The following is a 27747-nucleotide window of genomic DNA, read 5'->3' as shown; positions in this document are numbered from 1 at the left end:
GGGAATCCCTGATCCTGTGCAGTGGAGTTCCATCTGGACTGGTGAGTGGGTGCGGACCCTGGGGCAACCTGCCCTGGAAGAGAGCACAGACCCCCTCCCCCAGCTCCCTCTGCAGGCTTGTCTTTGTTTCTCACATCCCTTCCTCTCCCAAGCCTTCCCTAGTGTTTTCAGGTGTCCTGCTCCTGTACTAAGGCCATCCACCCAAAGGGGTCAGACTCTGGCCTCCAGGCAGGTCTGAGGATTGCTGCAAGGGAGTGCAGGCTCCTTCAGATTGTGCTGCTAGGTTCCCTGTGTGATAGTCCATCCCGCCCTGCCCCCACCTTGGCCCCTTTGTCCGGACAGCATCCCTGGACTGCCTGGAATCCCTGATCCTGTGCAGTGGAGTTCCATCTGGACTGCCTTCCCTAGTGTTTTCAGGTGTCCTGCTCCTTTACTAAGGCCATCCACCCAAAGGGGTCAGACTCTGGCCTCCAGGCAGGTCTGAGGATTGCTGCAAGGGAGTGCAGGCTCCTTCAGATTGTGCTGCTAGGTTCCCTGTGTGATAGTCCATCCCGCCCTGCCCCCACCTTGACCCCTTTGTCCGGACAGCATCCCTGGACTGCCTGGAATCCCTGATCCTGTGCAGTGGAGTTCCATCTGGACTGCCTTCCCTAGTGTTTTCAGGTGTCCTGTTCCTTTACTAAGGCCATCCACCAAAAGGGGTCAGACTCTGGCCTCCAGGCAGGTCTGAGGATTGCTGCAAGGGAGTGCAGGATTCTTCAGATTGTGCCGCAAGGAATAGGTCCTGCCCTGGCACTGGGGAGATCCAACCAGATTCAGTCACAGCAAAGATTGGCCTAGGACACCAAGTGCCTCTCAGCTCCATTTGAAGGAAGAGATGGGCAGGCGCCAATGCAAGAACTCCTCCAACAACATGAAAGGCAACATGACATCACAAGAATCCAGACATCCCAAAACAACAAGAATTGAACACCCTACCCCAGAAGATATAGAAGAAACCGACCTTAAACAGCACTTTATGAAAATAATAGAGGACCTTAAACAGGAGGTAAAAAACTGCCATAAAGAAATGGAGATGACAAAAAAAAAGGTAGACAAAATAAATAAATCTCTCAAAGATACCCAAGAAAAACAAGAAAAAGCAATCAAACAGGTAAGGGAAACAGTACAAGACCTGAAAAATGAAATGGAGGTAATGAAGAAAACACAATCTGAGGGAAGACTGGGAATGGAAACCCTGAGTAAACAAACAGAAACTTCAGAGACAAGTATTTCCAACCGAATACAAGAGATGGAAGAAAGAATCTCAGACTCTGAAGATACTATAGAGGAAATAAATTCACAGATTAAAGAACTAAACAAATCTAACAAATTCTTAACACAAAACATCCAGGAAATCTGGGTCACCATGAAAAGACCAAACCTAAGAATAATTGGGGTAGAAGAAGGAGAAGAATTACAACTCAAAGGCCCAGAAAACATATTCAACAAAATTATAGACAAAAACTTCCCCAACCTAAAGAAGGATGTTCCTATGAAGGTACAAGAAGCCTACAGAACACCAAATAGACTGGATCAAAAGAAAGCATCCCCACGCCATATAATAATAAAAACACAAAACATACAGAATAAAGAACAGATATTAAGAGCTGCAAAGGAAAAAGGACAAGTAACATATTAAGGGAAACCTATCAGAATTACACCTGATTTCTGAATGGAAACCATGAAAGCCAGAAGAGCTTGGATAGATGTGCTACAGACACTAAGGGAACATGGATGCAAGCCTAGACTACTATACCCAGCAAAGCTTGCATTCACCATTGATGGAGAAAACAAGACACTCCAGGACAAAAACAGATTTAAACAATACGTAGCCACAAATCCAGCCTTGCAGAAAGTAATAGAAGGAAAATCATAAACCAAGGAGTCCAACAACGCCCACAATAACTCAGGCATCTAGCAACCCTTCAACAGCACCACTAGAAAAAGGGAAACACACAAACTCTACTACAAAAAAATGTCCGGAGTTATCAACCACTGGTCATTAATATCACTTAATATCAATGGACTCAATTCACCTATAAAAAGGCACAGGCTAAGAGATTGGATACGAAAACAGGATCCAACATTCTGCTGTTTACAAGAAACACACCTCAACCACAAAGACAGACACCTACTCAGAGTAAAGGGTTGGGAAAAGGTTTATCAAGCAAATGGACCTAAGAAACAAGCCGGTGTGGCGATACTAATATCTAACAAAGTTGACTTCAAACTAAAATCAATCAGAAGAAATGGAAAGGGACACTTTATACTCATAACAGGAAAAATCCTTCAGAAAGGAGTCTCAATCCTGAATATCTATGCCCCTAATATAAAAGCTCCCACTTACATAAAAGAAACACTTCTAGAACTCAAGGCAGCCATCAAACCACACACACTAATAGTTGGAGACTTCAACACTCCTCTCTCACCAATGGACAGGTCAATCAGACAGAAACCTAACAGAGAATTGAAAGACTTAATGGAGGTAATGAAGCAAATGGACTTAACAGACATCTATAGAACATTCCACCCAAATAGGAAAGAATATACCTTCTTCTCTGCGGCTCATGGAACCTTTTCAAAAATTGACCATATACTTGGTAACAAAGCAAACTTCCACAGTTACAAAAAATATTAGTAACCACCTCTGTCTTATCGGATCACCATGGATTAAAATTAGAAATCAACAACAATGCTACCCCCAGAAAGCCCACAAACTCATGGAAACTGAACAGTCAACTACTGAACCACACCTGGGTCAAGGAAGAAATAAAGAAAGAAATTAAAGACTTTCTTGAATTTAATGAAAACAAAGACACAACATACTCAAACTTATGGGACACAATGAAAGCAGTGTTAAGAGGAAAGTTCATAGCACTAAGTGCCCTCTTAAAAAAAACAGAGAAAGCACTCACTGGTGACTTAACAGCACACCTGAAAGCTCTGGAAAAAAATAAGCAGACTCACCTAGGAGAAGTAGAAGACTGGAAATAATCAAACTGAGGGCAGAAATCAACAAAACAGAAACACAGAAAAAAATCCAAAGAATCAATGAAACAAAAAGAAGCTGGTTCTTGGAGAAAATCAAGAAGATTGACAAACCCTTAGCCAAACTAATCAAACGGCAGAGGGAGAACATGCAAATTAATAAGATCAGAAATGAAAAGGGGGACATAACCACAGACAAAGAGGAAATTCAGAGAATCATTAGATCTAACTACAAAAGCCTGTAAACCACAAAATTGGAAAATGTAAAAGAAATGGAAAGTTTTTTAGATAAATACCATATACCAAAGTTAAACCAGGACCAGGTAAATGCTCTAAATAGTACTGTTAGTCGCGAAGAATTAGAAACTGTTATCAGAAACCTCCCTACCAAAAAGAGCCCAGGACCAGATGGTTTCAATGCAGAATTCTACCAGAACTTCCAAGAAGACCTAATACCTATACTCCTTAAGGTATTTCATAATATAGAAACACAAGAGTCACTGCCAAATTCCTTCTATGAAGCTACAGTTACCCTGATACCTAAACCACACAAAGACTCAACCAAGAAAGAGAATTACAGGCCAACCTCACTCATGAACATTGAAGCAAAAATTCTCAATAAAATACTGGCAAACCGAATCCATGAACACATTAGAGAAATTATCCACTACGATCAAGTAGGCTTTATCCCAGAGATGCAGGGCTGGTTCAACATATGAAAATCTATCAATGTAATCCATTATATAAATAAACTGAAGGAAAAAAAAATATGGTCATCTCATTAGATGCTGAAAAAGCATTTGACAAAATTCAGCACCCTTTTATGATAAGGGTCTTGGAGAGATTAGGGATACAAGGGTCATTCCTAAATATAATAAAAGCTATTTACAACAAGCCGACAGCTAACATCAAATTAAATGGAGAGAAACTCAAGGCTATCCCACTAAATTCGGGAACACGACAAGGCTGTCCACTCTCTCCTTATCTCTTTAATATAGTGCTTGAAGTTCTAGCAATAGCAATAAGACAACATAAGGGAATCAAGGGGATTCGAATTGGAAAGGAAGAAGTTAAACTTTCGTTAATTGCAGATGATATGATAGTGTACATAAGCGACCCCAAAAACTCCACCAAAGAACTCCTACAGCTGATAAACGCCTTCAGTAATGTGGCAGGATACAAGATCAACTCGAAAAAAAATCAGTCGCCCTCCTATGCACAAAGGATAAGGAAGCAGAGAGGGAAATCAGAGAAGTATCACCTTTCACAATAGCCACAAATAGCATAAGATATCTGGGAGTAACTCTAACCAAGGAAGTGAAGGATTTATTTTACAAGAATTTTAAGTCTTTGAAGAAAGAAATTGAAGAGGATACCAGAAAATGGAAGGATCTCCCCTGCTCGTGGATTGGGAGGATCAACATAGTAAAAATGGCAATTCTACCAAAAGCAATCTATAGATTCAATGCAATCCCCATCAAGGGCCCATCAAAATTCTTCACAGATCTTGAGAGGATAATAATCAACTTTATATGGAAAAACAAGAAACCCAGGATAGCCAAAACAATCTTATACAATAAAGGTACTTCTGGAGGCATTACCATCCCTGACTTCAAACTCTATTACAGAGCTACAGTATTGAAAACAGCTTGGTATTGGCATAAAAACAGAGAAGTCGACCAATGGAATCGTATAGAAGACCCAGATCTTAAACCACAAACCTATGAACTCCTGATTTTTGATAAAGGAGCCAAAAGTACACCTTCATAGGTACCTTCATAGACACCTTCATAGGACACCTTCATAGACACTTTCATAGACACCTTCATTAGACACCTTCATAGGACACCTTTATAGGACACCTTCATAGGACACCTTTATAGGACACCTTCATAGGACATCTTTATATGACACCTTCATAAAACACCTTCATAGACACCTTCATAGACACCTTCATAGGACAACTTCATTCGACACCTTCATAGACACCTTCATAGTACACCTTAATAGGACACCTTCATAGACACCTTCATAGACAACTTCATAGGACACCTTCATTGACACCTTCATAGGACACCTTCATAGACACCTTCATAGGACACCTTCATAGACACTTTCATAGGACACCTTCATAGACACCTTCATAGATAACTTCATAGGACACATTCATAGATACCTTCATCGACACCTTCATAGGACACCTTCATAGACATTTCATAGGAAACCTTCAAAACACACCTTCATAGACACCTTCATAGGACACCTTCATAGACACCCTCATAGAAACCATCATAGGACACCTTCATAGACACCTTCATAGGACACCTTCATAGGACACCTTCATAGGTACCTTCATAGACACCTTCATACGACACCTTCATAGACACTTTCATAGACACCTTCATTAGACACCTTTATAGGACACCTTCATAAACACCTTCATAGGACATCTTGATATGACACCTTCATAGACACCTTCATAAAACACCTTCATAGACACCTTCATAGACACCTTCATAGGACAACTTCATAGTACACCTTCAGAGACACCTTCATAGACAGCTTCATAGGACACATTCATAGGACCCCTTGAGAGGACACCTTCATAGACACGTTCATAGTCTCCTTCATAGTATACCATCATAGACACCTTCCGCCTTCATAGGATACCTTCCTAAAACACCTTCATAGAAAACTTCATAGGACACTTTCATAGACACCTTCATAGGACACCATCATAGACACTTTCATAGATACCTTCATAGGACACCTTCATAGACACCTTCATAGGACACCTTCATAGACAGGTTCATAGGACACCTTCATAGACACCTACATAGGACACCTTCATAGGACACCTTCATAGTCACTTTCATATGACACCTTTATAGACACCTTCATAGACACCTTCATAGGACACCTCATAGACACCTTCATAGGACACCTTCATAGGACACCTTATAGGACACTTTCATAGACACCTTCATAGGACATTTTCATAGGACACCTTCATAGACACCTTCTTAGGACACCTTCATAAGACACCTTCATAGAACACCTTCATAGACACCTTCATAGGCACCTTCATAAGACACCTTCAAAGACACCATCTACTAGAACACTGTCATATAAACCTTCATAGACACCTTCATATTACACCTTCTTAGGACAACTTCATAGGACACCTTCATAGGACACCTCCATAGGACAACTTCATAGGTTACCTACATAGAAACCGTCATAGGACACCTTCATAGGACACCTTCATAAGACACCTTCATAGACACCTTCATAGGACACCTTCGTAGGACACCTTCATAGGACAACTTCATAGGACACCCTCATAGGACACCTTCACAGACACCTACATAGACACCTTCATAGGATACCTTCATTATGCTTTCATAGAACACCTTCATAAAAATTTCATACGACACCTTCATAGACACCTTCATAGGACAACATCGTTCGACACCTTCATAGTACACCTTAATAGGACACCTTCATAGACAACTTCATAGGACACCTTCATAGACACCTTCATAGAACACCTTCATAGACACCTTCATAGACACCTTCATAGACACTTTCATAGGACATCTTCATAGACACCTTCATAGATAACTTCATAGGACACCTTCATAGGACACCTTCATAGATACCTTCATAGACACCTATATAGGACACCTTCATAAAAAAACAAAAAGACCTCAATATTAATCTGAACACACTGAGCTTGATAGAGGAGAAAGTGAGAAGTACTCTACAACAAATGGGCACAGGAGACGGTTTCCTACGTATAACCCCAGCAGCACAGACATTAAGGGCAACATTGAATAAATGGGACCTCTGGAGCTGAGCAGCTTCTGTAAAGCAAAGGACACTGTCACTAAGACACAAAGGCAGCCTACTGACTGGGAAAAGATCTTCACCAACCCTGCAACTGACAAAGGTCTGCTCTCTAAAATATATAAGGAACTCAACAGACTAGACTTTAAAATGCTAATTAACCCAATTAAAAAATGGGGCGCTGAACTGAACAGAGAATTCTCAACAGAAGAAGTTCAAATGGCCAAAAGACACTTAAGGTCATGCTCAACCTCCTTAGCTATCAGGGAAATGCAAACAAAACAACTTTGAGATATCATCTTGCACCTGTCAGATTGGCTAAAATCCAAAACACCAATAATAACCTTTGCTGGAGAGGTTGTGGGGTAAGGGGTACACTCATCCATTGCTGGTGGGAATGCACACTTGTGCAACCACTTTGGGAAGCAATGTGGCGGTTTCTTAGGAAATTCGGGATCAACCTACCCCAGGACCCAGCAAATCCACTATTGGGAATCTACCCAAGAAATGCCCAATCATACTATAAAAGCATTTGCTCAACTATGTTCATAGCAGCATTATTTGTAATAGCCAGATCCTGGAAACAACCTAGATGCCCTTCAGTGGAAGAATGGATGAAGAAACTGTGGAATATATACATGCTAGAATACTACTCAGCGGTAAAAAACAATGACATCTTGAATTTTGCATGCAAATGGATGGAAATAGAAAACACTATTCTGAGTGAGGTAACCCAGACCCAAAAAGATGAACATGGGATGTACTCACTCATAATCGGTTTCTAGCCATAATTAAAGGACATCGAGCCTATAATTCAGGATCCTTGAGAAGATAATAAGAAGGTGAACCCCCCAAAAAAGATATAGTAATCCTCCTGGATATTGGAAGTAGACACGATCGCCAGGCAAAAATTGGGAACTTGAGGGTTGGGCGAGACACGGCCAAGGGAAGATGGGGAGAGAAAAGCGTGAAGGGGAGAATGGGGGGAGCTCGGAGAAATGGGATGCTTGGGATACAGGAAGGGTGGATATGGGAGCAGGGAAGCATATATCTTAATTTAGGGAGCCACCTGAGGGTTGTCAAGAGACTTGACCCTAGAGGGGTTCCCAGGTTTCCAGGGAGACGCCCCCAGCTAGTTCCTTGGGCAGCTGAGGAGAGGGAGCCTGAAAAGGCCAGTTCCTATAGCCATACTGATGAATTTCTTGCATATCACCATAGAACCTCCACCTGGCGATAGATGAAGAAAATGACTGAGCCCCACCTTGGAGCACCGGACTGAGCTCCCAAGGTCCTGATGAGGAGCAGAAGGAGAGAGAACATGAGAAAGAAAGTCAGGACTGTGAGGGGTGCGTTCACCCATGGAGAAGGTGGGACAGAACTAATGGGAGATCACCAACTCCAGTTGGACTGGGACTGATGGAACATGAGACCAAACCAGACTCTCTGAATGTGGCTGACAGTGGAGGCTGACTGAGAAGCCAAGGACAAAGGTGCTGAGCTTTGACTCTTCTGCATGGACAGGCTCTGTGGGAGCCTTCCCAGCTTGGTTGATCACCTTCCTGGACCTGGGGGGAGTTGGGAGGACCTTGGTCTTAACATAAAGTAGGGAACCCAGATGGCTCCTTGGCCTGAAGAGGGGGGGGGGCATGGTTGTAGGGGAGGGGAGGGAAGGGGGAGGAAGAGGGGAGGAGATGGAAATTTTTAAATATAAAAAATAAACCAAAAAAAGGAAAAAAAGATCTAAAAGGAATTGAGGTGTCTCAATGAAGAACTGTCTGGATTGTATTGGCCTATATGAATTCCTAAGGGGTTTGCTAAACTGAGATGGAAAGACCCATTCTGAATGCAGGAGACACCATTTCATGTACTGGGTGAAAAGGAGACAGAACCGAAGAACCATACATTCTCTCTGCTTTTGACTGTGAATATATCTAACTGTATCAAGTTCCTGCGACCTTGTTTACTCCAGTTATAGACTGTGACCTGTGAGCCAATGAAATACTCTCTCTTATAGTTGCTTTTGTCAGGGTAATTTTTTTTTTAAATCACAGCAATGAAAACAAAACAGAATAGCCAACTTCTAGATACCTCCACTAGGGCATTTTCCAATTAGACTTGTATTAGACTAGACAACCTAGATCTTCTCATTTTCATTTCTTGTTAAAGTTCTCCTCTCTTGATACTAGATTTCTATACAAGTCCATCTTCATCTTCATCACTTAGTAAGCCCTCCTGCCATGTGACATACAGATGGTACTGTCAATATCATTAATAAATCCATTCATGGGGCAGATGCTATAGCTTAAACTTAAAATACAGAGCTATGACTTCAGTGTGGATAAAGCTTAATATTATTTATTCTAGGAAACAGCATAAGAAAACCCAGGCAGTATCATCTGTACTTAGCTAAAAAGAATATTGAACTGAAAGCTCACTGTCTTCAGCATTTGCCATCGCTTTAATGGCCTCCAAAATTCCATAAAAATCAGCCTGAGATGTTCACTGCTGAGGCACCCATGAGTTCCAAGAAGTTAGGCAAAATGATCAAGTACTCAAAGCAGAAACTACCACGGCTGAGTTCTTATTCACCCTTGCTGTTAGCAAGCACTTGCGTAACTCACCTACTCAGTAAGAACCAGAAGAAGCAGGAAATGTGTGTGTGTGTGCGTGCACACGGGCGCATATACACATGGTAAAAAGGAGGTTGAGTCTGACAGACACACATTACAGAAAGATGGATAAGAATTGCAAGATTCCATAGGTTCACTAAAAAAGGAAGTACATTCCAGGAAGACAGTACTGAGATATGAAACCTCAAAGAGTGGCTTTTGGTAGGCAACAACACTCTAGTTCTGAACTGCAGAGACTGTTCATACACAGAAAAGAGAATGGGGCCAAAGTAACTAACTACATAATACAACTATATCTCTGGGTGAGCATTCAACACTGTAAAGAACTGGGATCCCAGGATGAAGACAGGGTGTGAAAACCTGAGCATTTCCTAATGAGACACAAAGAAACCAGAGACAGATTGCATCCATTATGCTTCTGTGGAGTGGGCCTTCTTATCCCTGTTTACCAGATGGAGAAACCCAGACACAATGAGATTAAGAGTCTTTGTGGCAAAGTTTTATGATCAATCTGGTTTTGCTCTGAATTAAGAAATCCACCTCTTTGCAGGGCCCTGGTAATGTGTCCAGGAGGCATTTGCAGGGATAAACAATAATAGCGGCTCTGAGTAGCCACTTCTCCCAACGCCTGTGCTCCTCACCTCACACTTCTCCACAGCTGGCTGCTGTCCACACTCAGAGCTGTTGCCTGCCACGATGCCAGCCCGCAGGTTCTCACTGTCACCTGTTCCCTCTTCCATGGAGTAGGTCTTGGAGTGGTTCCCACGGCGTTGAGCAGGGCCCTGACCCTGGGCCAGACTGAGCTGCCTGCGCAGAGAACGGTTTTCCTCCTCCACCTCTCGGACTCGAATCTCCAGGCTCTCCCGCTCCCGCTGGCTGGAGGCAGTGTACCTGGGACTGTGGGCTTGGGACTCCAGGGGAGACAGAGACACGGGCTTCCCATCTAGTGGAGGAGAGACCAAGGAATCATCAGCTTAGCAAACTTACCTCCAGGAACCCCAGCATTACCTCCCCAGGCTCTTGACACAATCCCACTGCTTAGCAGGAAAGCAGATGGACTGTGAATGATAATTCAGAACATACATATTAAAATGGGGAAAAAGTGAGAATAGAATGGTTTATTATGCTAATAAAAATAAGACTGTTTAGAGAAAGACACTCTCAATACTGTTCCTAGTTAAAGACAATGCCTTCTTCTCCATATGACATATTTGAAAATGAACATTCTTAACAAGAAGTCACATAACATGTATGAATAAGGAAGAATGGAAAGTTTGAGAAGTGGGAGCTTGAGAATGTAGAAGAGCTCAAAAGGAAAAAGGGGGAATAAAGTGAAGTTCTTAAGTGAATGCCTAAAGTCATCTTCCAAATCCTGTTTTGAAAGGATCATGTCCCAAGGAAAGCCTCCTCTGCCTGTATAATGCTACTTATAAGCATATGAACTCAAGGCTGACTGACTGGGTTTCTTTTTTAGTTTTTACAATCTGAAAAAAACCACCAGTTTGCAAAGGCAATTAGCATATCTCCATATGTGTATGTGTACTGATATATATATATATACTGATATACATATATACATATATTATATATATTAGTACCCAATGCATACTGACTATTAAGAATTCCAGAGACACAAGGCTGCCACTCCTTTTTGTTTGATCCAGCCTGAGTACAGCTGTCTCAGAGGTTTCCAATCTGTAACTCTCATGACTGGAGAATGACCATCTCCCTAACTGGCTAAAATGCACTTCTGTTTGTCCACAACCCAAGTTGTCTTGCTTGCAGCCCAGTCCAGGCTGAGATTCCAAACTGTACCATCAAGGTATGAATCACACACACTATGTGTTTCACCAGTGCTGCCCATGCTGCATGGGCATTTGCCTCTGCCAAGGATATTTGATGTCCTTACAGATAACTGCTTTTATATTTAACCCAAAGTCACTTTAGGGTTAGCTGGATACGCTCCTGAGCCTATCAGTGCAAGAAGTAAGGCATGAATTACAAATCAAAGGTTGAGGCAGAATCTGCAGAGGACATAAAATCACAGATGGATCAGGAGTACACTGTAACTGGGTTAGTTAATTACAAGCCCCCTCCCCAGCTTTTGAAATCAGCCTCGATGTTTGGTTCCACCAAGAGAATTAAACAGGACAGGACAGAACTATGCTCAGTGGAGAGACTGCTTGTCTCACAAGTGTGAGGCCTTAGCTTCCTTTGAAGCTCCAGACCTTGGTGAATACCTATATCCCCAACACTTAGGAGGATCAAAACTTCAAGGTCATCCTCAGATACAAAGAGTTTGAGCTCCCATTTTTAAAGGTGGCGGGGGGATAGGTAGAATAGCTTAGTGAATGTGGACCTTGGAGAAGGGTAGATAAAGATGAACATCTCGTTGGTAAGAGAAGGCAGACTCCCAAGGTATGCAGAGAATAACAGGGGTTTCTTGCACACTCTATCCTACATACACAGTGCCTTAATTATCAGAGGACAAGGTAGTCACTATGCCTGTACAGACAAGGAGACTGACACTATTAAACTTCACAGCAGGAAGGAAATGAACTCTCCTTGATGCCACACCTGGCTATGACCCCAAGTAAGGGGCTGAGTTAAAGGTCTCTTGAAATGAGAGGGCTATTTCTTTCATGAAAGAATTAGGAACGCAGGAAGCTCTGAGAACCCAAGGTCCTGAGGAACTATGGAAACTTAGCAACAGGACTTAGCAGTTTACTTTAATGCTCTACCGTCTAATCCCTTCTGTGAAACAAAAACATAAATGGTGGCATAGCAACAAGGTTGGAGGCTTGAGGTCTAAATAACAACAAAAAAAGAGGGCTGTGCCATTGTCCTTGGCTTCTCAGTCAGCCCTCATTGTCCGCCACGTTCAGAGAGTCCGGTTTTATCCTGTGCTTGTGGCACTGGGTTTTGGTCCTACCGCATGTACTGGCTTTGGGGGAGCCTAGTCTGCTTGGATGCGCATCTTCCTGGACCTGGAAGGAGAGGGGAGGACCTAGGACTTCCCGCAGGGCAGGGAACCCTGACTGCTCCTTGGACTGGAGGGGAGTGGAGGGATGGGAAGGGAAATGGGAGGTGGGGAGGGGCAGAAATTTTTAATAAAAAAGGGGGGGCTGTGCCTCCTCCTAAGAGGCACCTGCCAAATAGGGATTCCTATAACCCCCATCTCAAAGAGGGTAATATAGAGTTACAGACAGAATTTAACCTGTTGATAACAGCAGATGTTCTGAGCACAGGACTGCAATGTATAAGCAGGTGGCCACAGCTTTAGCTTCCTCTGACATAATTTTCACAAAAGGACATCTCCCATCATTTTTCACCTGGCCTTTACTATGCCAAGGTTCACACACAGGAAAACGTAGAAGGAAGGTCCAGTACCAGGTTCCTTTCCTATCCTTTTGCTCCTTTCCTCCCAGCCCACAAGCCTGTTTATGAAAATTACAAGCTTTAATGACGTGCTTATAGAAAATCACATTCCTGTTGAATCTGTTTCCAGCCTGTTCTGGGCCATATTTGGTTTTAATTAAACTTAGTTCTCAAGCATTTGCAGAAGTTTTCTTGCTTTTCAGGACTCTACAAATTTGTCACCTATAAGTACATAGAAAAGAAAAATGTGATCCTTTGTGAGAAGAAATGACACCTAAAAGGGCAAAAATCATATTGTGCCAAAGCATGGAATGGAAAATGTGCCAATAGTGGACATGAATGTCCTGTCTAGTCTGTTTTGAAGCCACATCACATTGCCCAAGGCCCTGACCTTTTCAACAAGTTTCTTCTTTTGAAAAAGGGGGAAGCTGGGTGTGGGGTCTCACACCTTTAATTCCAGCACATATATGGCAGATCTCCAATAGTTTGAGACCAGCCTGGTCTACATAGCGAGTTATAGAATGGCCAAAGATACATACTAAGAAACAAGCAAAAAAAAAAAAGGGAGGGAAGGAGGGAAGAAGGAAGAAAGGAAGGGGAAAAGATAAAGGAGGGAAATGCAGACTCCCTCTAAGCTCTGGCTTCCTGTGCAGAGAAACCCTGCTGTATAATCCTGTCACTGAGCAACTAGATGTGAGCAACTAGATGTGAGGGCTAGGAGGCACCATTGCTTTGCCATGTTGACAGTCTGCTCCCTTTTATTTGGATTATTTTATTTGTTCCTGATGTGCTGGTTCCTAACTTTGTTCAGTGGGCTTCACCAAACCTTTAGTTGGAGGTAATAGGAGTAAAGAGCAAGTCGTAGCCTTCTCTTGCAGTATGTCTTATGGGTCAGATTCTATAATTAACCCTCCCAGGATTAGATTCCATGGTCTAAGTAAACAATTGCCACCACTCTATGTTTTCTTAAGCTATCAGTTGTAAAGACCCAGCAATTACCCCTGCCATCCCACAAGTACAGTCTTGTGCCTAACACCTTTGGCTGGTATAGAGCTGCCACATATGCAACTCCTTCTCTACCTAAAGAAGTCAGTGTACACTATGCTCAACAGGATGAGTCTACAGATCACAGACTTGGTGTGTCCGTGAAGTCTAACTTTTTTTTTGCAAGTTTCTAATTGCCTAATCTCAAGTTTACATATATTTGTAGTAAATTAATACCTGCCTGTGTACTATGATGGTCAATTTTACATGTCAAATTAACTGGGTCATGAGGTTCCTAGACATTTGGTGTTTCAATGGTTGCATGTTTTTTAAAGATGGCTTGTGCATTTGTATGAGTCTAATGAGTAAAGAACTCCTTCTCTAGAGTGCATGAGCCTCATCCAAACAGTAAAAGAGTGTGGGGACTGTGGGGACTGGTTCGAGCAGAAAAGTCAACTATTTCTCTGAGGAACAGAAGTCCTTCTTGCCTGACCACTATTGTACCTGGACTTCAGATTTCCCGCTTACACACTCAACAGAAGTAACTAAAGCACTTGCACTGTCGGGTCTCTAGGCTGCTGGCAAGTGGGCTAGACTGATCACTGCCTCTACTTGACCACAGGCCTCCAGACTGCAATGACCACTATGTGCTGGCTCACCTTGAGCTTCCAGTTTGCTGCCTTACCTGCTGATCTGCAAGGAGTTTATTTAGTCTAGTCAATCAAAAACACTCATTCTCTTATTCTCTCTCTCTCTCTCTCTCTCTCTCTCTCTCTCTCTCTCTCTCTCTCTGTGTGTGTGTGTGTGTGTGTGTGCATGTAGTCACTCTCATGTAAGTGTGTCAGTGAAAATACCCATACATGGTTCTGCTTCTCTAGAGGCCCCTGACTGATAAAATGACCATAATGATCTACAGTCCAATCATGGAGGACACTGTCTGATACCAGTTTCTTTACCTGCAATTAACAGGGATGTGAAGAAGAGATAGAGGGAAGAGTTTGTAAACTCTAGTGATGGAGGAGGGTCATCTGTCTATGTGTTACTTTCATTGGTTAATAAAGAAACTACCTTGGCCCTTTGATAGGACAGAGTAAACAGAAGAGAATGCTGGGAGGAAGAAGGCAGTGAGTCAGTCACCATGACTCTCCTCTCTGAGACAGGCACAGGTTAAAATCTTTCTGGTAAGCCACCACCTCGTGGTGCTACATACATTAATAGAAATGGGTTAATCTAGATGTGAGAGTTAGCCAGTAAGAAGCTGGAGCTGGGCCAAGCAGTGTTTAAAAGAATACAATTTGTGTGTTGTTATTTCGGGACATAAGCTAGCCAGGTGGCTGGGTGCCGGGCGGAACGAAAAGCAGGCCTGCCCAGCTCCTTTTACAAATTGGCACCTAATGTGGCAACTAAATCCACTTACAAACCTGAGAGGGCTTTTAAAAAAGGGAGAGAGTTTAACACAGCTTTTTGCTGTTTGCTAGGATGTGCCGTAGAGAGATTTCCTGTTTCAGCAATAGCAGCAGAATAAAAGCTGCTCATTTTAAAACGTGGATTCCTGGGGCTGTGCCGCCAGTGCAAACTCTGGCTTTAAAGCATTCCAATAGCTTTTATGGGACTGGATGTTTGTGTGCCCACTCAGGGTTGGGAACAAAGTACTCTGAGGCCATGCCAATGGCTCGGGGCTCCCCAACTGTGCCTGGACAGACTGTGGGATCAGGCTTAGGCAGGCAGAAGAGCAAGGTGGATTCACACCACCATACACAGAGATGTTTCCAGGCTGTGCAGTGCTCTGTGTGGCAGATTTGACTGTAACTCAGATGAAAACTGTTTATGTGTTGCATGCTCATTCTTGGGTTGGACTGCTGAGCATAGTTTCTGCCTGGAACTGCGGGCGGCTCAGGGGCACCAAATGGCTCTGAGGCAGGAGCAGCTCCACCATGCTGAACTATGCTGACTTCAGGCAGGAACTATCATAATTACCATAATAAAAGTGAAGTTAAGGTTTAGATTGGGCAGGAAACAGGTGGTACCGTATTACCTCTACATGGTGCAACTTAACTTTTTAAGAAGTGCTTAGCATTTTAAGAAGTGCTCCTGGATAGTAAAAAAATTACAGATTCACAATAGGACAGATTCAGACATAAAAGACCTTTAAATGGGTCATAGTGTTAGATAGACACACATAGGCTTGGGAGAGAGAAGAAAAAGGATATAGAGAATAAAGTTAATGCGTTTAAAAAGGGTAAAGTCTCTAAAGAGACAGAGTAAAGATAGTTATAGACTAAAAGAAATAAAGAAAAATAAGACACGTAAAAGTGGAAAATTCACTGAGAGTCTGGATTATGTACATTGTGTTTTCTTTAAAATTTTTGACTGTGAAGGAGCTAAGTACAGAGAGACATTTTATTATATGGGCTGCCAAGGTAAACCAGAATGGATATCATAAGGGTATTATCATTTCAGAATTTGGGTCTAAGGATATGATGCTTTGGAGAGGGTCTTCTCTTGTTTTCACAGAGGATGAGACCCTGTGGACTGCTTCTATCCCAATATGGTATTATAGACCACGCCCTGCTGAAAGGTTGCTGTGAACACCTTCAAAAATTACTTCACTCAACTGCTGACTGAGATGAACCTGGTGAATAGGTTACACCATAAAAGATCTGATTAACAGCGCCCCCATCCAGCATGAAGCAGTTTGGAGAGAAATAACTATGTCCATATTCCCAAATATTGTTTATAAATGTTCTTTTACATTTAAAGGGGGAAATGATATAGATATAAATAATTTAAATTGGTATAAATTTTACTCTATTGATATAAATTTAAGGTCAATTTTGTTATATGTATATGTATTTCTAACCTTGACTAAGGTATTGTGATTGTGTAGTTCATTTCAAAATGTAATGTAGTATTAGGATATATAGGTTGTTAATGGATAATCATCAATAATAGTCAAGCTTGTAGTCATGTTAGTTAGATTTTCTAAACGTGCATAGATATATTTCAGTTAGATAGGCATTCTTCATATCTTTCAAAGACTACAGAATATGGTATTTAATGTTTTAATAACTTAGGACTTTTCATGACAATGAGACATGTCTGCTCCTGGCAACACCAATCTACTTTGAGAGGAAGATGGGCATTGAAGAGGCTCCTTATGGAGTTGGTTAGCTATTTGGGCAAGAAACTGCTCTTGCCTGGACTGATGCATGAACTGGACACAAAGAACCCGCAGACAGAGGACTGCTGCACTTGCCTAAAGGTGAGATGGTCTTTCGGCGTTCCTGACTCATGAAAGAGTCTGCGAGATATTCTGCAGGACACAGCAAAAAGTGACTGAACTGTCTTTGAATTTTCCTGCTTCATGGAAATGTCTGCTGGATACTACGGGCCTGTAGGCCAAAGATGGATGCCCAAACGGTACAAAGGAACTTTGGGTGACTGTCCAGGCAGCGAGATGTCTCTGTCATTTCTAGAGTTTGGAAGTTGCTTATTCCTTGTTTGCTGAAGTAATATTATATCCTTCTGGAGTCTTTGATGGAGTTCAAGAATAAATAGATAGTTATAGTTTTCCTTAGTTATGATAAAAGATAAAATAGATCTAAATATTGTAACTGTAATTCTTGCTTGATAACTGTTTTGTTATATGTAATTTTACTACGTTAAAGTTAAAGTCTTTATTTTTTGTTTAAACAGAAAAAGGGGAAATGATGGAGGAGGGTCATCTGTCTATGTGTTACTTTCATTGGTTAATAAAGAAACTGCCTTGGCCCTTTGATAGGACAGAAAATTAGGTAGGCAGAGTAAACAGAATAGAATGCTGGGAGGAAGAAGGCAGTGAGTCAGTCACCATTACTCTCCTCTCTGAGACAGTGGCAGGTTAAAATCTTCCCTGTAAGCCACCACCTCGTGGTGCTACACACATTAATAGAAATGGGTTAATCAAGATGTGAGTAAGAGGCTGGAGCTAATGGGCCAAGCAGTGTTTAAAAGAATACAATTTGTGTGTTGTTATTTCGGGGCATAAGCTATCCAGGTGGCTCGGAGCTGGGCGGAACAAAAAGCAGGCCTGCCTGCAGCTCCTTTTACACTCTAGAGATAAAATATTTAAAAACCTATGAAAAATACAAACCTAATAAATCTCAAACATCCGGTTATTTAATGAGAGACTATAATAGTTCACGTTGAAAGAAGTGGGAGAGAGAACCAAGGCCACTAGAAAAATCAAACGAAGTGGAAACAATGGGAATTAAGAATAACTAAGCTTAAACTATGACCTTCTATTTACAAGTTAACAGACGTAAGCAAAGTACTGCATTTTTCTGTAACTCAAAGTGTCCATATGTAAATGCTGAGACAGAGCTGTGGCTATATGTACTTATTAACCAGCACTGAGATTCAGCTGAGATTGTGTAATGTTTTTCTTCATTCTTCCTCCAGCCCCTTCCCTAACCCTAACTTTGTTTTTTGTTATAGTCTATTTATGAACCCAGTGCTTCTTTCTATGATAAAGTATATGCACATGTGTTAATCTAGTACAGCCCACTTTTAGTTAAAAATTTCAACCAAGACATTATTCAAAACCTCAGTTGATAACTGCCTTCTCCTCCCTCCATAAATTCTGAACAAGCAAGAACTTTATCATTAGATTTGAATCCACTCTAGATGAATGCTCTGAATAAAGTAAAACATCTAAGATTCAGAACAAAACAATCTTTGTGTGGTGTAATGGCAGGGATTAGAGACCTGTTGTCCACAATGTCCTAAATGATAATCAATTTTTATGTGTTGACTATCCTGCAATCTCGATAGATGGCTGGCATGTCACTTGGTATAGGATCAGTCACTCACTTGTAAATGGACACAGTTGCAGTATTCATTTCCAGATTGAGCCAGACTTCATTGTGCCTTTGGCTCTTCTAGTCAGATCTTAAATACAGGTACCAAAATCCTGTACTCAGAGCCATACTTAAAGAAAGCTGTACTCCTGGCATGGTTCTAACCTTCATATGTCAAGATGTCAAATGGATGTGGCTATGTACTAGAAGAATCTGACTTAGAAACAATAAGAAGTAACTCAGATTTGGAGATTGTGTGCAAGGTCTCTTAAGTTTTTGTACTAACACATCATACTGGACTTCTTGGTTAACTCCCTGACTCCAGTATATCCTTATTCTCATTATTCTTATAGCTTCCCACATAGATCTTATGAATTAATGTCCTTCAACCTCATTTCTATCGCATTGGTAGTTTGAAAATGTGCAGAAGTCCATCACGTCAAGGTTAAGAATGATTCTCATGCAAGCGTGAGGTTCCTCAACAGCCACATAGAAGTCACCTACAGCCAGACAGGAAGACCACTGTGGCTCCCTGGCCAATCAGCATAGCAGAAAAATAATGAGTTCCAGGTTCAATGAAAAGAGACTCTATCTGAAAGGAATAGGTAAAGAATGATAAAGCAGGATGCCTAACGTCCTCTTCTGGCTTACTCATATGCACACACAGACACAAAAATACACATATTAAACACATTCATATATCACAAAGTGTAGCTACCCTACTACCTGGTGTATACACAGACCTTAATCAGATGAGTAAGCTAAAAACCTCTTGAGTTAAGGCCTCTAGTTCTCAGCACAGAAAGCAGCCCTGAATGAGATTTTCGCATGTAACCAAAGAGGAGAAAGACTGTCCTGTGCATCATGCCAGACCCTCTGTCTCATGTACAAAGAAAGCTTTATCCCCTTCAGAGCAGTGTGGCTCTCACCAGGGTCCTGTCCTCTTGCCTTTACTTCTACTACCTTCTTAAAGCAGCTTGTGTCACATAAGCAGTAATGCCCATTTCCTGATTGTGGTATTTAATGAGAATGCTCTCCACAGACTCAGATGTTTGAATACTTGGTTCCCAGTTGATAGCACTCTTTAGGTAGCATAGCCTTGGTGGAAGAAGTATGTCACTGGAAGCAATCTTCAAAGTTTCTGTAGGACCCTCACCCCTTATTCTCAAAGGGGCGAGAAGAAATTTCCTAGCAGAATGTTTTCCCAAAAAGATAGTGGCCTTCCCCTCTCCCACCTGGGAGATTCCAAGCACAAGGTCGCTTAGCTTAGCCTAGTCAGCCACGTGGTACAAGCTGATAAAGATGGACTAACTCGGGAACAGTGGCCTTGCTCTAAGAACAAGGAAAAAGCTGACTTAGCAGGATGGGAGGGAGCAAAAGTCCTTGCACCCATGCCAAAGCAGCTTCAAAAGAGTCTCTTTGTAGTTATGCCTTTAAAAGCTTACCCCACAGAGGAGCCACAACTCCTCTCTACCTCATTACAACGGGGAAGGAGATGAGTTCCAAACATGTTTGTATTATGCTGATTAAACCTTGCTTATTACAGTCTGGGCCTCTCTGGTGATCTTTCTCTGCGGGTAGTAATCTGGACACAACAGTTTCAAAGTCGTGGCATTCTCAGTTTTCATTCTCTCCATGTGGTTTGTGTTGAGCACCAGTTTCTTGTACCTGCAACCAGGCCTTCCCTACACCATTAATTACCCTGGAATCATAAATCCAAATAAACTCTTTCCTATACAAGATGCTTTGGTCATGGTGTTTTATCATAGCAACAGAAAAGTAGCTAAGATACTGGTGTTTTAGCTCCTCAAAGTTTATGGGCCATTTGGTTCCCCTAATGTTCTTCCTGTCTCAACTAGGGTTGTCTATGAAGTAGGTCCAGTGGCCAGGCTGCTCCCCTTCCCTCTGGGATGTTGACAGGCCTGAGTTACACTGAATTTCTGCATGTTTCTATTTCCACATAACACAGGCATGTTCATGAAGCATCTTGTGATTAAAGCACACACACACACACACACACAAATTCACACACTCCTTCATTATCACTTCAAAATGCGAAACAGACAACACGTTGAAGACAAAATCATTTTAGAAAAGTTTAAAAAGCTGAAGCTGATCTTGAAAGCTTCACTTAAAAAGAAGCATGCTCCCGAAACACTCTATGAAAGCTGAGTATACTAATATGTCATCAGTTTTTGCACTTGTAGGCAGTTAGTGCACCAGGGCGAGTTACAAGTACACTTTTAGCTACACCATGGTCCGAAATCATAGAAGTTTCAGGGAGAACAGCACCACATTTGCACTGAGAAAGAGAAGGGAAAGAAAAGCAGGCAAGGACTGCCTGACTGTTGTGGGTAAACAGAGAATGCTTCACCCAAAGATTTTCCTGAAGTGATTTTCTGGAAGTTATCTATGGCAAAGGGAAGGTGGGGAGGGGAGGGAAAAAAAAGCATGAGTTCCAACAAAGGCCTCAGTGATTTTCTGACAAAGGAAGAATGACAATAAGAAAAAACTTTGTAAGCTTTGAAAAAGAATCCACCACCACTATGCCAGAGGGAAGGAGGTATGGACTCCACTCTCCTTGATCTGCAGCATGATCTCTATTCTCTCCCCCATGGAACTAGTCTCAAGACCTTTCCCTTAAAGGACTTCATTAAAGGGAGATAATAGACATATTTAGTAACAATCTGCTCGATCTATACCTAGGGTTTTGGCTTGAACTATGTCCTTATGATCAATAATCACATTTTTTGGTTATGTTTTGTTTCTCTTTCTAATTCAATGATATAAAACTTTGCAATTTTTTGGCCAAATATCCCAAAGCTCAGTATGCTTAAAGCAGTGGGTCTTCCATCTACTGTGTTTATAGCAGGACAGATAAATCTGCTTCTAACTGCAGACAATTCTTTTGATGGCTAAGAAAATAAGAATTAACAGAAGAGATGAGTGAGGAGCAATCAAATTGCCACCAAACAAGGCAAAAGACCTCTGTCTACAGTCAATTCATCTCCTTGACAGTTGAGTCTTGTCTCCAATGTAACCATAAGACAGTTTAGCAAATAGCATTGGTGGGGAAAGAGAAGATGGTATTCCAGAAACCACAACTACACATTCACCTGAACTTCTGAGAACTGACCAGTAAAAACCACAACAAATTAATACTCCACTCCTTTCGGTTTCTCTCTGATTCTACTTACCCATTAATACCAATTCCTTTTAGCACAGCTTCAATGACATCACTTATTTTAGCAGATGATATTCTGATTGTAGGTAAAGGAAGCAGCTTTTCACTGTGCCCAGCTTATTGGGCTGTGTTTCCCATGATCTAACAACACAGAAAACTGTGTCCAATTGCTACACTAGATCATGGGAAACACAGCATGCTTTGCTATCTGTGCAAAGTGAGCTCCAAGGCTCACCAAGTTATCACTGTGACTCTTGATCATAAAAGACATACAGAAATATTCTAGGGTTTCTAGTTTCTCCATCTCCCAACCTGCTGCTGACCTTTTTGTTGAGAAATACTCAAGGTGAAAGGCTTTATAAATGTTTCCCCACTGATCTAACTTTAAAAAAAAATCTATGTGATAAATGTATAATTTTCTATGAAATATTCAATCCTTATATAATCTAGTACTGTTTCTAATAGTCACAAGTCACATGTGCTAGAAGCATTATATTTTACAGTAAAATGTTATGTAAAATGTTCTAATGAGGTGGTATGTATGAGTGTATCTGTGTTTGTGTGTACACATGTTTCTTTGTAGCTTAAATATAAAACAAATTCAGTTGGCCACATGGGACGATTCTTGAACAAGGTTTTAAATTTTTATTTCAATAATCAAATTCAGGGTGTAGAACAATATGCTGTATCCAGTTTATGAAGCTCTGCTTGACATGAACTTTAAATTGCCATCCTACCTGGTGGATGTACTCAAAAATTATTGGAATGATTTCTTTTAAGGGAGAGTATGGGCAACAACATCCAATTCACATCATAGATAAATAAAGATCTGAATGACAAGTAACAGAGAGACAAAGCTCTGACACCATCCACCCCTACTTGTAAAGTGTGGCAGTCCAGCAAAATCCAGACTTTCAGTGAAGAGATAAGAACTACTACAAAGAAGAGTCCAAAAGGGTTATAACTATAGACTAAGGGCACTCACTGCTCTTGCAGATGACATGATTAATTCCCAGTACTCATGTCTGGGGGCCCACAAACACCTATAATTCTAACTGCAGATGATCTAATACCCCCTTCTGACCTTTTGAGCTCTTATACTAACTTGTACATACAGATACAGCCACATACATATAATTTAAATAAGATCTATATTTTAAAAGGGTTCAATGGTAGGCTAAGGATATAGCTCACTTGGTAGATAGATTGACGAATGCCAGAAGCCTGGGTTCTATTCTCAGTACCATATAATCTGGGTTTTGTGGTACACACTTTTAATTCTACCACTTTGGTGGTGAAGACATGTCATGCTTGGCTATCCAGTGCTTTCTCTCAATGTGATGGGAATGAGAAAATAGCCCACTCAGACTTCGGTACCCTTCTCTCAGATGATGATCACAAATGCCATGGATGGCTTGGGACTGAAAGACTTAATCTGAAGAGAGAAAGGGTCAAGAGGCATTAGTGTTCGTTCTGATTTATGTCAGTGACAGTCGTTTCCATACTGATCATTAGAAATTATGCACAGGAAGTTTTCTTTTCTTCCCCTTTGTATACGCACGTATGTATATGTGGTATGTGCATGCATAAGCACCTATGTACATTTGAGTGTGCAAATGTGAGTTTACTCGGAGCATCTACACTGATTGTGCTCTATCATATATACAGAGGCAGCATCTTTTGGCTGAACCCAAAGCTCACTGGTGAGCTAATGTAGCTAGCCAACATGTTCAAGGATTCCATGTTCCCCCACAAAAGCTGGGATTACAAGCAGACCGCCATATTTAAGCTATATTTATTAATGTGGATGCTGGGGATCTAACCTCAAGTACTCACACTTGTGCTGTAAGAGTTTTCTGCACTGAGCCATCTCCCTAACCTATTTCCACTTACTTCCTGGAAATGAGCAATCACATGGGTGATCAGATCCCGTCAGCAAACCTTATAGTATTGCTGAGGGATGACTTCAACCATATTCTCAAGGCCCTCTGATAGTTCTTACCTCTTCTCCACTCAACTGACTTTGACACAGATCACAGCAAGTACTTGGCTTAACCTGAGAATGTCAACTTGCTTGTAGGCCACCTTCACCATTCAGTGTTCATCAAGGAGCTAATCTCAGTAAAAACATTGAAAAGAAGGGTTTGGATTATCACGAAGAGCTTGATATCAAAGAAAGATAGGGATCCATTTGTATTTGATTAATGTTAGTGATGACTGCAGAGTTACCCCATGGCACTATGGGAGACTGCCACACACACAGTGCTTTTCTATATTTCAAACAAAAACCGAAGCAATCCTTTTTGTGAATGTAGACAATTTTTTTCATACTATCCAGCTGCTATAAATTGCCATATGACCTAAAAGAATGTTATCATGCTCAGTTTCATTATAAATTAAAAACAAATTAAAGCTTGCCTGGACAGCCCTTGCCTAGAAGTAACAGCTCCCCTTTCTAGTGCCCTCATTCCTCACTGTCAGTTACCTTAACTGTCATTACTGCTAGAATTCAATTAGTGAAAGTTACATTGTTAGAGAAATACAGGAAGGACACCTCTATCAGTTACTTTCTCCACAAATCCAAATGAGCAATTTCAAGGAAATCAGAAATGAAGGACAGGATATTACTAGGGTAGACTAGGAAAGAAGGCAGCAGGAGATATTTCTCATGAGTTCAGCTTAACAAAATGTCATTGTTTCAGAACAGCACTTCAACATATTGCACAGGTGCTTTCTTCTCTATTCCTCTCAGCTCTCAATCTCAAAACATCTTTGCCTTCACCGGGACTGACCCTGGCACTCACCTCTCCACACAGCTCACCTGGGCTGTCCTTCCCCAAGGATTCCTGGACAGCCCACACCTGACTGGTCAGGCTTTAGCTTCTGATCTCTCATTGTCTCTCCCTAAGTCTAAACCCATACAGTATATGAATGATATTTTACCTTGCAGTCCATCATTGGAGAACAGCAAAACTGATAGCGCCACTCTTTTAAATTTCCTATCCAAAAGGGGCTATAGAATCTCACCTTCTAAGGCCTAAATATCTATCTCTCAGGTCATTTAGTTAGGATTAACTATTACCCCAACCCAAAAAGCTATTACCCTAGACAGAAAAAAGCTAATTCAGTCCCTTGCAGTTCCATCCACAAAAGAAGAGGTTTCATTATTCCTAGGAATAGCTGGCTTCCTGCATTCCTGGATCCCCTCTTTTTCTCTCCTTGCCCGCCCCTTATAGGAGGCAGCTCTGGGCTCTCTGCATGAGCCCCTTCTCCATCCCATTACTAAATCCTTCCAGAGACTCCAGCAAGCCCTTATCCAGGGCCAGCTTTTCATTTCCCAGATTTAACTCATCCTTTCTCCCTCTATGCCCTTGGGGTCCTAGGACATCAGCTGGGACCTTCCTTTGCACCTGTAGCATACCTGTCAAAGAAGCTGGACCTCACCACTCAGGGCTGGGCACCCTGCATACGTGCTTTAGTCGTGCTGAACCTCTGATTTGTGAGTCAAATAAACTAACTTTTGGGTTTCCCACCAATGCCTTCTCCCACCACAATTTGTCCCACCCCTTAACTTACAAAGGCTGACAAACCTTACCCCCTTCCTGAGTTCTTTCCCTCCAGGTGGCACTAGTAGTAGATGCCACATTCACTTTCCAATGCTGCCCACCTCTTAATATCTCAAATCTCCTACCTCTCAAACTAACATTAATTATTCCCCATCTCACTCCTACATAGAGAACTTAGAGGATCTATTTCCCCACACCTAACATATATAGTAGGGCAAACTGTCCCAGGCCAAATTATACCTGGTACACAGATGGCAGCTCCTTTTTATGTGATGGGACCCGTAGAGCAGACTAAGCCATAGTGTCAGATACTGGCATAATAGAAGCACAGGCACTCCCTGACCATACCACTAATCAGCAGGCTGAGTTAACAGCCCTTACCCATGGCTTACAGTCAGCAAATGGAAAACCTTTAAATGTTTACATAGATTCCAAATATGCCTTTCATATCCTCCTGTACCATGCAGCTATCTGGAAGGAGGGTGGGCTTTTTACGATGAAAGGAGGACCCATAACTAAAAAGGTTACATTATGGACCTGTTAAAATCCTCCCATCTCCTCTAAGCTATAGGAATTATTCACAGTTGGTCTCATCAGACTGACAGTTACATTATTTCCCAGGGAAATAACTGAGCTGACCAAGCACCTAGAACAGCAGCATTCCAGAGCCCAAACCTACCTCAATCACCTCAGGGGGTTCATATAGTACAGCCTATATTCTCACAGACACGTCCTGACACCCAACAAATTTTGTCCTACCTACATCAGCTCTTTCAGCCTAATAGCAAAGCTCTGTTTCATTTTGTCAAGGCTCACCTCCAACCCAGCTCTGAGGACTTAGAGTTCTTACAAGCTATCACCGCCTCTTATAAAATCTGTCAAAAGTCAGATCCCAAGACCAACTACTATAGTTTCCCTTTTCCCACCCACCAGGCCAAGGGCTCCCTTCCAGGAACTGACTGGCAGATGGATTTTACTTATATGCCCATGGTCAGAAGAGTTAAATATCTCCTGGTTTTGGTGGACACCATGTCTGGGTGGATTGAAGTGTTTCCCACCACTAATAAGAGGGCCCAGACAATTTCCGATGTTCTTCTCTGAGAAATCATCCCCCGGTTTGGAATCCCAATCTGTCTTCAGTTGGATAAGGGCCCAGAGTTTACTTCCCAGATTTCTCAAACTTTGTCTAAGGCTCTTAACATTCCCTGGTATTTTCATATCCCATTCTACCCTCAGTCTTCAGGGAAGGTAGAATGAACTAACCGTTCCTTTAAAAATGTTCTTGTTAAGATGGCACAGGAGCTTCACGTAACTGGGTAAAACTTTGCCTTTGGCCCTTCTAAGGCTTACGGCTCTCCTCTAAGCCCCCTTTTCATCTCGCCCATTGAACTCATGTATAGGCAGCCAGTTTTAAAACCCGGCCTCTCACCTAAATCATCTCCCCTTCCTGATCATCTGCTTACTCTGCTGTTATCCCATTTAAACTCCCCATTATGGGATTTCACTGACTACTCATTACCTCAACCATGTGTTAATTCATGCCCACCACTGATTAAAATACGGGATCAGGAACTCTTCTCTTCCCCAGACCAACACCCTCACCCTTTTCCCCTAAATGGCAGGGCCCCTTTAAAGTAATTCTTGTAACTCCCACAGCTGCCAAGCTCAAGGGACTTCCTCATTGGAGTCACCTGTCCCATCTTAAACCTTTTACTCTTCCAGCTCAAGATAATCCCTCAAACAGGGCCCTGTTCCCTTAAGTTCTAGAGGGCACCAAGATCAGCCACTCTTTCTCCAGGTCCAGAAAAATAAAAGTCTCGTCCTTACTCAACTCTCCTGTGCAAAAAAACTCCTCATACTCTCCCTCTTCCTCTTTCTGCTATCTGTTTTACCAACTTCTCCATATCTCCAATGTCATGCCTAAATTTCCAGTTAACCACTCAGCTGTTATTACAGGGACCATCATTAAACATAGAGCCAGAGGTAAAAGGACTGTCAAAAGTCAAGGTACTAAAAAACAAAAACAAATTTGCAGCCCCAAACTCCAAAGAACTCACAAAACAGACTTTAACACAACAGGTTTATCACTGACTGCAGCAGTGTCTCCTGGATGTTAAGGTAATACCATGATTCTAAAGGAAAACAAGTGCCATAAGCTCCAGGGAGTCAATTGGACCTAACTAAACGGACCAGACTCACCCAGAATAAGTATCATTTAATTCTTCCCTTATCATTCCTGGTCTAGGGAACCCCTGGGAAATTCCCTCCTCTCTCCCTCCCAAAGAACC

The 27747-nt window shown here is 41.8% G+C and overlaps 1 protein-coding gene across 5 annotated transcripts in view; it reads right to left on the bottom strand.

The window, feature by feature from the left end:
• Positions 1–27747, bottom strand: part of Large1 (LARGE xylosyl- and glucuronyltransferase 1) — a 533170-nt gene that overhangs the window by 284961 nt on the left and 220462 nt on the right. For all 5 annotated transcript variants that reach the window (XM_038312791.2, XM_038312792.2, XM_038312793.2 and 2 more), the window contains one exon: positions 10151–10452. In XM_038312791.2, the coding sequence (XP_038168719.1) occupies positions 10151–10452 (302 nt within the window). The remainder of the gene's footprint in view (positions 1–10150; positions 10453–27747) is intronic.

The sequence above is a fragment of the Arvicola amphibius genome, chromosome 15, assembly GCF_903992535.2.
Source record: "Arvicola amphibius chromosome 15, mArvAmp1.2, whole genome shotgun sequence".
NCBI classification, from domain to species: Eukaryota; Metazoa; Chordata; class Mammalia; order Rodentia; family Cricetidae; genus Arvicola; species Arvicola amphibius.
This window is presented reverse-complemented; position numbering and strand designations above follow the sequence as displayed.